The sequence below is a fragment of the Felis catus genome, chromosome B4 (assembly GCF_018350175.1).
Source record: "Felis catus isolate Fca126 chromosome B4, F.catus_Fca126_mat1.0, whole genome shotgun sequence".
Classification (NCBI taxonomy): domain Eukaryota; kingdom Metazoa; phylum Chordata; class Mammalia; order Carnivora; family Felidae; genus Felis; species Felis catus.
The window spans coordinates 63,959,501-63,973,914 of NC_058374.1; the positions used below are offsets into that span (position 1 = coordinate 63,959,501).

Below are 14,414 nucleotides of genomic sequence, written 5' to 3' on the forward strand. Positions count from 1 at the left end.
CGACTGCGCCACCCAGGCGCCCCTGTAGGCGGATATTTAGAGGTAAAAATCATAAAGTCAAATGATAGCTCAATTGTTATTAGACACTTGACAAGTCTGCTTGGTAGCATTTGGGTCAATTTTAATAAAAACAAGACAGTTCTTTCTTTTACCTAAGAAATAATAATATATCAACACCAAGCAACAACAGAAAGAAAAATCCATGTCTGTTTTTCATGACTTATCTGGTCTATCTTATCTTATAGGAATGTAAGGCCTTTTCTGGACTATCGAATATACAATAGCCCAGGAAAAAACATTTAAGTTGTACCATAGAGAAAGAGAGGAAGGCAGGATTGGAGAGAGACTAGTTCTAAGAATAGAAAGTGGATCAATTTTAAAATTATTAAGGTGGGCTGGGGCATCTGGGTGGCTAAGTGGGTTAAGCTACCGGCTCTTGATTTCAGCTCAGGTCATGATCTCAGGATTCATGAGTTGGGAGCCCCACATCAGGCTCTCTGCTGTCAGCACGGAGCCAGCTTTGGATCCTCTGTCTCCCTGTCACTTCTCCTCCCCCACTCGTATGCGCTAGCTCTGTCAAGAATAAATAAACGTTTAAAAAAATATTAAGGTGGGGAAAGGACATTGAGCAGTCCCTTTACCTAGTTCCAAGTGTTGGTTAAAGTAGCTTCACATTACTAAATGCATCTTCAGTGATGAGCACTTAGATTTTCTTTAAAGTTTATTGATTTATTTTTGAGAGAGACAGGGACAACATGAGTTGGGGAGGGGCAGAGAGACAGGGAGAGAGAGAATCCCAAGCAGTTTCCTCGGCACTGTCAGTGCAGAGCCCTACGCAGAGCTCAAACTCTTGAAACCCGGAGATGGTGACCTGAGCTGAAACCAAGAATCTGATGCTAAACTGACTGAGCCACCCACGCGCCCCTTGAGCACTTAGATTTTTACTACAAATCCTCTTTTGTAGCAACATTAGGCTTGCTTCTTCTCCCTGGTGTCTTGGGCAACAGTTGGGTTGTTCATGCTATTCACTGGGATAGAACACAGAAGCTAGTTAAAAATAATTCTTTGACAAATTGATCTTGAACATGTATTAAGGTTTATTGCTAGTGAGGGAATGGGAGAGCATGTGGAAATAAGAAGTTATAGTTGAGAAAACAAAGGTTTACATCAACAGCTTTTAAAAAGTAGCTAGTTAATAAATAGAGTTTTATTCACAGTCATTAGTTTTATAGAGGAAATCTAGGGCAGAATGACTCAGAAATGCTAGGTGTGTAGCCTACCAATTTAAAATAAGTATAGCTATTCATGCAAGAAGGAAATGATAAGGATGCATCTGGGCTTGTTAACTGGAGTAACAGTTTCATTCCCTTCCAGTAGTTCCTAGAAGTTCCAGTTTACAGGAAAAATGGGAAACCCCATAAACTGAGGGCAGAAATGGAAAACAGAAGCAACGAGCTCTAATTTTGAAAGGTGGCTGCCAGATACTGCCAACTAAGACGCAGAAACTTGGTTTGTCTGTTTTTTCATTTGGGGTCAATTTTCCTTTCCTTTGGCACAGCAGAGCAGGTTTTAATTGTTGTCAGGAGGGATGGTGAGTTGATTTTGGACTATATTTAGTTGAAGGTTGGAAGATGGACATATGGGTCCAGAACTCGAGTGATATAGGTTGCAAACAGACTTACATTGTACATTTATGAAAATTATTGTAAAAGGGAAGACATACATCATGATTTAATCTCAGTTGAAGGTAAGCGTCATAAAAGGCTTATACTGTGACTATTTTGCTTACCATTCTATGCAGGGTGCCTAGAAGTGTGTGAAGGGGCTCAGAAGGAATTGCCCCAAGGTATGCCACTTTGGCCTGCAGATTATTTCTGAGCTGAAAACAATCAAGGTGCAAAAAAGACTTAGGAAGAAACTGACCTCCCCTAACTGCCTAAAAGAATTTAAAAAGAGCTATCACCATAGATGACTATAGTATAAGATGAATTAGATGTGATTAGGGAGGAATTTAGCAGTCTTAAAATTCCTCTCTATGTCCAGAAGAGAGCTATCACCATAGATGACTATAGTATAAGATGAATTAGATGTGATTAGGGAGGAATTTAGCAGTCTTAAAATTCCTCTCTATGTCCCATTGTTTCCTATGGGGCAGCAAACATTTCTTTACCAAACATTTACTCCTTTTCATCTTCTGTGAATTGCTTTCCTTCCCTTTGAAGTCCCAAACTCCCTTCTCCTCAGTTCAGGATGACATATATCCTCATTTTATCTTCCTGCCTTTTCATTTCTCCTGTACCTGGCATTCCCCATAGGTACAAAATTCAATTTGGTCTTCTTCTGTTAATGTATTTAATGTCAATTTAAGACTAAGATCAGCTGGAAGAAGCTTTGAAGGGTAGAGGAAAGGAAGAGAAACCTATTTCCTCTCCAACACGTGCCTGGCACAAAGCAGATGCTCCAGTTTGACTGGATTTTGTAGAAATCAGAGTTTGGCGGTCCCCGGTTCCCAGAGGGAGGTGGAGCGCCACCTCCTCCAGAAGCCCTGTCCCTTTAAGAAAGGTAGGAAAAGGGAGAGAGAGGCTGCTGGGAAGGAGGGCGGGGCCCTCTGCCACCCGGAGCAGCGCGTCAACCTCCACGCGGGGGCTCGCAAGCGCCAGGCTCGCTTCTAAAAAACGCCGGAAAAGAGGCACTGGGGCCGGGGGCTTAGCTTCCCTGGGCCGTGTTAGCCCAGCCTGGTAAGAAGAGGACTGTGTCTGCCCCTTTAAGGCTGACTCCTGTTCTCCTTGGAGGGAAATAACGTGGTCACACACACATTTGGGACTTACCCTTTTGAACTTCCCCTTCTTAACAGTGCATACAGGTACCAAGTGTCCTCTACGTAAGTCGCGTGTTCATAACAGATGCTTCATTGGTGCTGGAGTGGGAGGGGGAAACGTCGGTCTAGAAGACATGGTGTCCCAAACCAAAACCAGTTTCATGTTTGTTCTGCTGTATTTTTAAGCTTAGGCTTGTGCGATTCAAGGGCTGACCCGATACTTCTAATAGAAGGAGTCCAGTGAGAAGGCAGGCTGTTAGAGACCCTGGGATCCCGAGGGCACGATCCGGAGATGATTAACACCCGCTGGAAGTCTGTACCGAGTTCACACAAGTGGCCTGACAGGTATTTTAGCCTGCCCTGTGTTTTGATATTTTAATTGATCGCTTGCATTTACAAGTGGGAGTTTATGTGTAAATATCTGGGTTATTATCTTGGGAAGATCTGGCAGTGTGTTCTTCCCTGACCAGTTTGCTGGCCTCTTTGGACTATTGAGAAACCATCGCCAGTTCGCTACAGTCTTTCTGTTACAACCATTGGCATCACTCATCACGAGTCTGGACCCTAGTAAGGGTTTGAGTTTGGGGCCCCTCCTCTAAATATTGGAGTGGATGGATATATGACTATTTAAAACATTTATGTAGAACAGATCAGAGGTCCCAAGTAACTGGGTGTATAGTTCGTGTTTAAACTGCTGTTCCTTGCTCTCGCTTATTCTCATTCAAGGTGTTTTTCTGTTGGAACAAGCGTTTTTGGCCCAGGCTTGGGAAAGATGAGTCATCAGAGATATTTACAGAAAGATATTTGGGAGTTGATATTCTTTTGTGACAATTAAATCCACAAAGTTTTCTTTTAAGGAAAACATCTGAATCTTGATTACATTGATGTTTTATGCTACAACAATTTATATTGAAATAGAGTGTACTCAGTATGATTTATATGTCTTTGTCCACAGGCAGTTATAGTTTGTTAACCTCCACAACTCTTGGCAAGGCTTCATAAAAGCAAGACCAGTGTTTGCCCTGGTAATAACTCTGCCTCACCCACTAGAATCTAAGCTTCTTGAAGCCACAGACTTTTATTTTGTTCAGGGTGCGTGCTTAAAGGTAAGTGATTTATTCAATGTGTGAAAGCACTTTAAAGGTAAACCTTACTTTATGTAACAGGCATGTTCCCAAGGATTTCTCTCAGATTCAAGTGCGTGTATATTTGTTGTTCTAAATTATTAAAAGGCTTTTGTTGTGAAAAGGCTTCCTTTTTGAAAGGTTGTATTTTCCTAAATTGATGCACCAACACTTCCATCTGAAATGGACTTGCACTTGTGAATCATCTGCTACAGAGCTTACACTGTAATATTTTCTCACTGTGTAATGGGATTTGGACGTGTCAGTGAGCCTTGGAATTTTCAGCTTTATTTCTGTTTTTAGAGACGCACAGATTTCCAGTTGAGATCAGTGTGGCAGCCAGACCCTTCCTTCCTCTTGAGGAGCGGCAGCTCTTGTCAACAGCATCACTGACAGAACCTGTGTTTTGGAAAAGGACTGATGGCTTTGAGCCTGGGTGGGAGAACATTTGCACCATTTCCTGTGAACCACTCTGGTGTCTTTCTGAAAGCTGTGAGAAGCAATGGTCTTCCCTTGTTTCCCTGGAGCCACAGCCCCTGGAGAAGAACTGGAAACGTTTTGGATCCTGAGATGAAAGCTTTCCTGGAAGAGAACACTGAAGTCACCAACAGAGGCAGCCTCACTCCTGAGATCCGGTTGCGGCTTTTGACGCCAAGATGCAAGTTCTGGTGGCAAAGAGCTGACCTGTGGCCCTACAGCGATCCTTACTGGGCAATCTACTGGCCAGGAGGCCAAGCCCTGTCTAGGTACTGCCCTAATTGAAATGGGAACCTTTAAGGACCATTCAGATCCTTTCTGTTTTCTACAGATCCTTTTTTCTGCATTCTCCTTCTCACAAAAAACCAGAGTAAATCCCTAAATTCTTGTTTGTTTAATTTGGAACAGTTTACTTCAGGCTTATCAAGGTAATTCCGCATAGACAGTTCTCTCTCCAAGAGAAACCCTAGGGTCAGCTGTGAAGACCATCGCCAGCTATAAATGATCTGGAAATTTCACACTATTCTCAGGTTCATGGTTCATAATATATGGCCAATGCAGAGTTCCTAGATGAAAACTAAAGCCCCAGTCCTTCAGCTTTCCTAGTTTAATTTCATAAATATTGCTCCTCGAGCCTCACACTCCCTCCATCATTGCATCTTAATCTCTCAAAGAACAAGAGATATGAGTGGGCCCCACAAAGGTTCCCTCTTCTGTAGTGGCTTATTGACGTCTCAAGTGAACTCTGGACTTGAATCAGCATTTTTTTTTTTTTTTTTTTAAAGTAAGCCATATGCCCATTGTGGGGCTTAAACTCATGTCCCCAAGACCAAGGGTTGCACCTCTACTGACTGAGCCAGACAGGCGCCTCTGAATCTGCATTTTTTAAGGTCTCCTAATTCCCCAGACTGCAAAAGTGTTCTTTTTTTTTTTTTTAAAGTGTATTTATTTATTTTTAGAGAGAGAGAGCACATTCGAGCAGAAGAGGGGCAGAGAAAGAGGGAGAGAAAAAATCCCAAGCAGGCTCTGTGCTGTCAGCTCAAGTCCTGGGGCTCCATCCCACGAACCTCAAGATCATGAATGAACCTCAATATCATGACCGGAACCAAAATCTAGAGTTGGAGGCTTAACCGACTGAGCCACCCAGGCACCCACAAAGGTGTTCTTTAGAACATTTTCTCACACATTCACACTATGCTTTTTATTAAAACACAGCTGCTGAAACAAAGGCAAGACCTTGCAGCATTTCAATCTGGTCTTTGCTCTTGGATTGGTAAATGATTAAACCTGTTTATGCCTTGAGGTTCTAGAGCTCTGAAATGAAAAGGATAAGGACTTCTCATTCATTGGTATCATATGGCCTAACAGAACTAATGTTGCTTACAGTTTTAAATGTAAATTAAATAAATGTAAATATAGGGCTCTTCAGAGAATGAAGATTGGAAAGCTTTCTAGGTGTTAATAAACAATTCTGATTTTCTGGTTGTTGTTGGCAAATTTTCAAGCTTTCTTCACTTACATCCTACCTTAAAAATATTGACATTTTAAATGACGTATATTAAAGTGATTGTTTATCAACTTCAAATACAAATTCCTTAACAGACTGAATCGGAGGCTGCACATCGGTGCACCCACAGATGTGTTTTGTTTGGCCTTGTAAGCTTAAAACAAAAAATTAGTTGCTAACATTTTACAACTTGGAAAACTTCATGTAAAAATCTACTCTGACTTGAAAAACAGGACTATGTGATAACATGGGATTTTGTGTGGCAACAGTGCGCTGAAGATAGGGTACCAGCTCTCCCTTTAGCCTGGCCATGGACACCCCTACTTTGCCATAGTCCCTGCTGTTCTTCACTTTCCACTAGTAAGGTCGAGTGTTAGTTGATAATTATTATTTCAGGGTTTCTCATCCATCTTCATTGTTTGATAACTATTTATCCCTGGTCCAAATTCTTTAGTTGAACTGGACTGTGTGCCTTATCAGAGAGGTCATTATAATGTTAGCAGTAGGTAAAACCATTCTAGGATGAACAATCAAGAGGAGACTGAATTTCGGATCTCACTTACTGAGTCCTGATTGTAGCAATATTTTGTCTGCTTATATTCTTGGTGCTTAACAGTTTCTGGATCCTAGTAAAGTGCTCAGTACTTTAAAACGACACATTTTTGGTGGGTGCTTGGCTGGCTCAGTTGGTAGAGCATGTGACTTTTCATCTTAGGGTCATGAGTTCAAGCCCCATGTTGGTGTAGAGCTTAAAAAAAAAAGGCTTTTTCTTTTATTATTTAAAAAAAATTTTTTTTTTTAACGTTTATTTATTTTTGAGACAGAGACAGAGCATGAACAGGGGAGGAGCAGAGAGAGAGGGAGACACAGAATCTGAAACAGGCTCCAGGCTTTGAGCTGTCAGCACAGAGCCCAACGCGGGGCTGGAACTCCTGGACCGTGAGATCATGACCTGATCCGAAGTCGGACGCTTAACTGACCAAGCCACCCAGGCGCCCCGCCATTTCTTTTATACTTCTTACTGACCTTCTCCCATCTCAGATAGTGTTTTTTTCTTTCTTTCTATTTAGGTATCTTTTGGATAATCCTGATGTTGTCAGAGGAAGGTCTGTATTGGATCTTGGGAGTGGATGTGGAGCTACAGCTATTGCTGCTAAGATGGGCGGGGCATCGAGGATCTTGGCCAACGACATAGACCCTAGTAAGGATTTCATATTTAAAACTCAACTTTATTTTCTTTCAGGATAAATATCTATAGATGCCTCAACGTGATAGCTTATTTCCATGCGTATTTTGTAATCTGATATCGTGAACTTATGTTCAGTGGGATATTGATATTATCTGTGAGGATCCTGTGAGGCCTGAATTAAGTACATTTTTCTTAACAGGATTTATATTTATGTCTGTCAGATATCCCAAGGCGATACCACTTGGGAGCCTGGGAGCGCTCACTGTTAATTTCTGGGCTGCGAATTTCCTGAAATATGTAGGTTGTGTGTATTTGACCCCAAACTGAAGTGAGGAGAGGCCTTGGGTTCTTAAGGGAGATTTTAGTCCATTAAAACCCAAGTTGAGACAGGTAAGTTTTAATTTCATCTGAGTTTCTTTTAGTTTTCAGTTTTACCGAGGATTTAGCTCTTGAAGATCCTGTTTTATACAGGGGTCTCAGTTCTAACTTGCCACATTGCTCAAGCCCAAGGTTTGTTTCCCTGTCTTCTAGACTAACAAACCAAACCTCTTGGTTTCTAGGTCAGCAAATGTTCCTTAAAACCTCCACAGTTTTAGGTGTTTTGTGTTGTTTTGTTTTCAGGATATCCATTCATATATCTGAAGCAGTAAATGGTTTCTATTGGTGTAAACTGCTTTACCTAAAAAACAACTGACAACAAAAGGGAAAAAATATTGTTAGGAGATTTTCTGAATCACTTAAATGAACCAATAGGGAATCAAAACTGCCCAGCATATACCAATGCATTTTGTTCTTTTTAAAGTTGCAGGAATGGCTATCACACTGAATTGTGAATTGAACGAACTGAATCCTTTTCCAATTTTAACCAAAAACATTTTGGATTTGGAACAAGATAAGTGGGACCTTGTTGTGCTTGGAGACATGTTTTATGATGAAGACCTTGCAGACAGTCTTCATCAATGGCTGAAGAATTGCTTTTGGACTCACAGAACTCGAGTACTGATTGGTGACCCTGGGCGACCCCAGTTCAGTGGACATAGCATTCAACATCAGCTGCACAAAGTGGTAGAATATTCACTTCCAGAGCCTACTAGGAAGGAAAACAATGGATTGACAACAAGCACAGTATGGGATTTTCGGCCTTGAATTGTCCAAGTGTTTCTAAGATGAATATAGCTATGTTTGGGTTTACTCCTAAGAGACCTGCCAGTTTAGAGCATGCCGTTCCTGTTAAATGGCAAATCTTGTTTCCAAAATGTGAAGGCTTAAAGTTTTGTCAGCCGTTGTCACGTAGTTCTGCATTATGCCAAATATACAAATCTCTACCTGCAATTTTCTAGTTTTACTGCTGTAGGGATAGAACTATAAAAGACAGTACCAAAATGGTAGCAACATGTAATTTAAGTAGTGGAGAGAAATGAGAAAGTGTAGCAAAGTCTGTTTGTATAGTTGAGGACAACTATATGATATATCTTTGAATTAAACACAATACAAAATATATAATAATGCTGTATTTCCAAAAAATTACCTGTAAAGATCAAAGATGCAGTTAACATGGTACAGAGTACATGGGCTTTGGAGTCAGGCAACTCTGTCACTTTCTAGTTGGGATTTTCAGGTAGTTAAGCTCTCTGAGCTCTAATTTCCTCATCTATAAAATTGTAACAAAACTTAGTAAACCTCACCTCAAAGGCTATTATATTAAATGAAAGCATAAATATATGAAAGCATAATATATAATAGGACCTCAATGGACAGTCATGCATAAAAATAAAGATTCTAGAATTTCCTACATACTCTGTACTGTGACACCTTATGATGCCTCTTTATGTCTCGCTAAGGTTAGCTAGAAATTGGTTATGCTACCACTACATGTCCCAGGTTGTCAGGATCTGATAAATCAGAAAAAACCCTATGACATAAATGAGAATGTAAAGAAGAATATGTACAGTATGCCACTATTTATATAGAAAAGATATACATATGTACTTACATATATGTTCACATATAAAATACGTATTTGCTTGCAACATACATAGACTATCCCTGAAAAGATAAATAAGTAACTGGTAACAGTGGTTGCGTTCGGGGTAGGGTACCAGATAGCTGGTAGACTGGGGTGGGAGGGAGACCTAGATTTTACCTTTGGGTCTTATAATTTTGTACTAATTCTATGTACTACATTTTCTTTCTTTTCCTTTTTTTTTTTTTTTTTTTTACTTTTTTTAATGTTTAGTTTTGAGACAGTGAGCACGAGTGGGGAAAGGGCAGAGAGAGGGGGACAAAATCTGAAGCGGGCTCCACCCTGACAGCAGCAAGGCAACGCGGGGCTTGAACTCCTGAACTATGAGATCATGACCTGAGCTGATATCAGACGCTCAACCTACTGAGCCTCCCAGGTGCCCCTATGTACTATATTTTCTATTCTCTAATTTAAAACTAAACACCAGCATCATATATGTTACAAGTGAAGTAGAAGATGCAGCCTTTCTAATGTGCTCTCACGTTCTTATACACTGCTTAGGAATTGTTTATAACATATGCATTATATGTAAGCTTTCTAATAATATATGCATGCCACTGGGATTAGGGTACCAAGGAGATGTGATCAGTTATAGTCATACAGCAGAAATGTGCAGAAAGCAGTAAAGGACAAGTTGTTGCTTAAATAGGAAAATGGATAATTAGATGGGAATTTTGGAGCTGGGGCTGCAGAGGAACTTGGGATTCTTGAACTTGGAAGTCAGAATTTATTCCAGCCTATGAAACAACTCTTGTGCATCTAATTCCTGCTGGTTTACTGGGTCTCAAACATTATCAACTGTAAATTTTTATTCAGCCTTGGTTAAAATTAATAGAAATTATAGGCTACAATGGCATTGGATGATATTTGAGAGGAAAGAGTTTTGTTGACATATCCTTTGAAGATTCAGAGTATTCTGCTGGTTATTGCCCTTCTTAGCAAGATAAGAAAGAGAAAATTGGAGAAAATTACACTCTGGAGCACTGTGGAAATTAACCTGAGACAAAGAGAAGATTTAAGCTTAAATATCTACGAACCCTGCTTCTATTATCCTCTCTTGATGATTTATTTGGAGGGCACAAGAAGGTCGTTGAGGTATCCAAATGTTACTTATTTTAAAATCTCCCATGTATATAATGGTGAGCCGTGAATGACTTCATAGTTTAACAAACAGGTTTGTATTAAGACTGTTCACATTTAGTGGTGCCTGGCTGGCTCAATTAGTGGAGCATGGGACTCTTGATCTCACCCCATGTTGAGTGTAGACATTACTTTAAAAAATCCTTTTTTTTTTTTTAAAAAGGACCATTCAGGGAGCGCCTGGGTGGCTCAGTCAGTTAAATGTCCAACTTCGGCTCAGGTCATGATTTCACGGTTCATGGGTTCAAGCCCCGCATCGGGCTCTGTGCTGACAGCTCAGAGCCTGGAACCTGCTTCAGATTCTGTGTCTCCCTCTTTCTGCCCCTCCCCTGCTTGTGTGTGCTCTCTCTCAGAAATAAACATTTATTTTTAAATTTTTTAAATGTTTTTTAATGTTTATTTTTGAGAGAAAGAGAGAGAGACTGAGCATGAGCAGGGGAGGGACAGAGACAGAGGGAGACACAGAATCCGAAGCAGGCTCCAGCCTCTGAGCTGTCAGTGCAGAGCCAGATGCGGGGCTCAAACCCACGAGCTGTGAGGTCATGACCTGAGCTGAAGTTGGACACCTAACCAACTGAGCCACCCAGGTGCCCCAAAAATAAATAAACATTAAAAAAAATAATAAAAAAGGACCATTCAATTTTAAAGTGGTTATTGATATAGTTGGATTAATATCTTCCATATTTGTAACTGTTTCCTATTTGTAGCCCGAGTTCCTGGTTTCCTTTTGGTGTTCTACTCTTGTCCTGCCTTCTCTGCTTTAAAGTTTTTTTTGTTTAATGTTTATTTTTGAGAGAGAGATGGAGCGAGAGACAGAGTGTGAGCAGGGGAGGGCAGAGAGAGGGAAACACAGACTCTGAAGCGGGTTTCAGGCTTTGCGCTGTCAGCACAGAGCCTGATGCAGGGCTCGAACTCATGTACTGTGAGAACATGACCTGAGCCAAAGCCGGGCGCTTAACTGACTGAGCCACCCAGGTGCCCCCTGCCTTCTCTGCTTTAAAAAAAAATTTTTTTTTTTAATGTTTATTTTTGAGAGAGAGAGCGAGCGAGAGCACAGGGGGAGGGGCAGAGAGAGAGGGAGACAAAGAATCCAAAGCAGGCTCCAGGCTCTGAGCTGTGAGCACAGAGCGTGAAGTGGGGCTCAAACTCACAAACTGCAAGATAATGACCTGACCTGAAGTCAGACACTTAACTGACTGAGCCACCCAGGTGCCCTGTGCCTTCTCTGCTCTTAATTGAGCATTTTCTATGATTCTCTCTCTTCCCTTAGGATATCAATTATACATACTAAAAAAAATTTTTTTAGTGGTATACATTTATAACTAGGCCAAGTCCACTTATAGTACAAGCAGTATTGTAGCACTTAATGACTTTCAGTTTGTTCAGCTTTTATCTTTCGAGGACAGGAGTGATGACTTCCAATCTCTTTATAACATCAGACCGGAAACTGGAAGTACGGAGATTATTTTTATTTATTTATTTTTGTCCTTTATTTTTTTCTGTGTCCATCAATTCAACAAATATTGGGTGCTTGTTATGTACCAGATACTGTTCTAGGTACTGGGAATACAGCAACGGGAAAAAAATTTTTTCTGTCTTCGTGAAGCTTATATTCTAGGGTGGGGAGACAGATAGTAAACAAAAAATAGACAAGATGTCAGATGGTGATAGATGGTAAGGAGAAAAATAGAGATCAAGGTAACAGGTGAGGATGATAGAGATAGATAGGCACGGGGTCCTGAAATTTTAAATAGAAATAGCTAATACAACCAGCAATATAAAAAGTCAAGAATATTAAACTGCAAAGTGCTTTAGGAAGATAATCCTTTACAGACCCTAAAAAGCTGATCTTTAGATCTTAAAACTTGTTTCCCCAAGAGAGGAAAAAGCTACTTTGTTTGATATTTACTATTAAATTTTATTGAATTTGTCTTTAGGGGTAGCTGGCTGGCTCAGTTCGTAGAGGAGGTGAGTCTTAATTTTAGGGTTATGAGTTCAAGCCCCACATTGGTGGAACCTACTTAAAAGAAAATTCACAGGTAAAACAGGCTTTACCCATTTTACACATATACATATGTACCACCTTTGAGGGGCAATATATATATCCATACTATAAACACACCATATTTATAAAGTAATTAATAGTAAGGTCAAGAAATAGAGTTGACTGTGTAAACCCTCCTTCTAAACATGTAGAAGAATTTTGCCTATGCTATACTTCCCTTCTTTTGCACTACATCAGAGTTAAAATAGAAAATCTTTAAGAAAGTCCCACTGAGACAGGCTCATGGCACAGGGAATATTCTGAATTTGGGGGTAGTTTAAACACTGTATATTTCACTGTATATGTATGATAATAAAAGAGCAATACGTTTGAAAACTAAGACCTGTGCTATTTGTTTCACAATGTGAAACCAACAGAGCTTTAGAAACAGCCTCTATAATGATATTTTGTAGCTACTCATTCTTAGAAATTCCTGAATGCAGTTTTTAAGGAAGAAATTTCATAGATGCATAGCACGTATTTGGAAAAAGTAGCCATAAAAAGTAAGTGGCTGGGCAAGGGCCTCAGTAACATTCATATGCTGAATGGCTGAGGTGTATGATGTCATGGGTTTATGGCATTAAACTATTATATTTCTTTCTTTTATTGAAATATTGAATTCTGGGAAGATTTAAAGGCCTGATGTTCAGCTTTCCTTTTATCCAATGAGCACTTAAATACTTCAGGAAGGTAGGGGCCAGAAAATAGTTAGGAAGGTAATTATGCCTTTAGAGATACTTAGAATTCTAATGGTTATTCATATTGGTAAAATTTCTCTTATAATGGCTCAAATATGTAAGTAGGAGAAGGAAATCTCCAGGGAAAACTGGTAATTTAAAACTTTGTTATTTAAGAAACAAACACAATACTCCCCCCACCCCCACCCCCGAATACATCAGAGGGCATGCTAGGCTTACCATGTCAAAAACAATGACTCCTCAAACAAACATAGAATAATACCACTATTAAAATGTTTAAGAGTCTGGTTAACTTCAAAGCAAAAACCACATTATTGGAAAGCCAATCTCAAAAACCATTGTTTCCTGGGAATGTAGTATGAAGATCATTGCTTTGATAAGCTTCAATAAGCATCAATAAACAGTCCAAGTCACTTGCTTTAGTTTGTTTGGGCCTACTAATTGCTCCAGGACTTCTCGTGAATGATCTACAAAAGAAAACAATGACAATATATTAACTCACAATAATCAGAAATATTTAATACGTCCTCAATATAAACTAGGGGTGATAATAACTTATATCTCATAGGGGTATTTAAAAGATTAAAGGGCATGATATACAAAGAATAGCATACAACTAAAAACATTTAATTAATGGTAACCTTCATTTATTAGCTGCAGTGCACATGTCATAGCAATACTTTTTAAAAATGGGTATTCATTATTTTCTCTGTAATTTCATCTTAATTTCACCAACCAGAGAGTAATGGTATAATTTCACCATTAGTCTGTGTATGAACTTTCCCAGGGTCCTGGTGGGAAACAGACATGCTAAAGTGGTGTGCTTGAACAGGGTTTAACGAAACAACTATTTACAAAGGAGTGAGCAGGATTAAAGAAAACCTATAGGTGTGGTAAAGCACCTTGGAAAGCTGCAATATAAATGGTGAGGGGAAGGAGCAGTTACTAGGACAATTTGACCGGTCGGTAAACATTTCCACATCATACAATATTATTATAAAGCATAATTTTTAATCGATAACTATTATATGAATTCATTATGATTTAACCAATCTATATTATTGGACATTTGGATGTTCTCAGTTATTCATATTGTATAGCAGCAGTTTTAATATGGTTTACATTTCTTTTGCAAAATTGATTTTATAAGATCTTTTAAAAATATGAATTAAAGCAAAAATACTGATAAAATGTTATTGCTTTAAAAATTATTCACAAGTTTACCAAACTTGTTCCATAGATACAGCCTATGTTGTATATACAACAGATCTCCAAACTAGTCTTGGAAAGTTTCTAGGTTAGCGGTTGTTAGTTACAGATTTCACAAACCAATAGAAAAAAATTGGGCCCAATATATGGTCCCTAAATTTGATTTTAAGCAATACAAAAATAAG

General features: G+C 39.4%; 2 protein-coding genes across 8 annotated transcripts in view; one reads left to right on the forward strand and one right to left on the reverse strand.

Moving 5' to 3' along the window:
* Positions 1 to 2,593: 2,593 nt before the first annotated feature.
* ETFBKMT (electron transfer flavoprotein subunit beta lysine methyltransferase) lies at positions 2,594 to 8,909 on the forward strand. 7 transcript variants are annotated; one of them, XM_045061624.1, is made up of 6 exons: positions 2,594 to 2,881; positions 3,005 to 3,163; positions 3,774 to 3,924; positions 4,246 to 4,688; positions 6,997 to 7,127; positions 7,918 to 8,909. In XM_045061624.1, the coding sequence occupies exons 4-6, from the start codon at positions 4,363 to 4,365 to the stop codon at positions 8,259 to 8,261; spliced, it is 801 nt and encodes a 266-aa protein (XP_044917559.1). In that variant the 5' UTR covers positions 2,594 to 2,881; positions 3,005 to 3,163; positions 3,774 to 3,924; positions 4,246 to 4,362; the 3' UTR covers positions 8,262 to 8,909. The 7 variants fall into 7 exon arrangements, with proteins under 7 accessions (XP_044917559.1, XP_044917560.1, XP_044917558.1 ...); XM_045061625.1 differs by having other exon boundaries at positions 3,010 to 3,163; XM_045061623.1 differs by having other exon boundaries at positions 2,594 to 2,863.
* Positions 8,910 to 11,732: 2,823 nt separating this feature from the next.
* AMN1 (antagonist of mitotic exit network 1 homolog) overlaps positions 11,733 to 14,414 on the reverse strand; it is a 58,034-nt gene continuing 55,352 nt past the window's right edge. The window contains exon 7 of the mRNA XM_003988553.6: positions 11,733 to 13,487. Coding sequence (XP_003988602.1) covers positions 13,414 to 13,487 — 74 coding nt within the window. The 3' untranslated portion in view covers positions 11,733 to 13,413. The remainder of the gene's footprint in view (positions 13,488 to 14,414) is intronic.

Coding starts and splice junctions, on each gene's coding strand:
- ETFBKMT (XM_045061624.1), top strand. CDS start 4,363: ATGGCTTTGAGCCTGGGTGGGAGAACATTTGCACCATTTCCTGTGAAC. Junction 4,689..6,996: donor GGAGGCCAAGCCCTGTCTAG/GTACTGCCCTAA, acceptor CTTTCTATTTAG/GTATCTTTTGGATAATCCTG. Junction 7,128..7,917: donor GGCCAACGACATAGACCCTA/GTAAGGATTTCA, acceptor TTCTTTTTAAAG/TTGCAGGAATGGCTATCACA.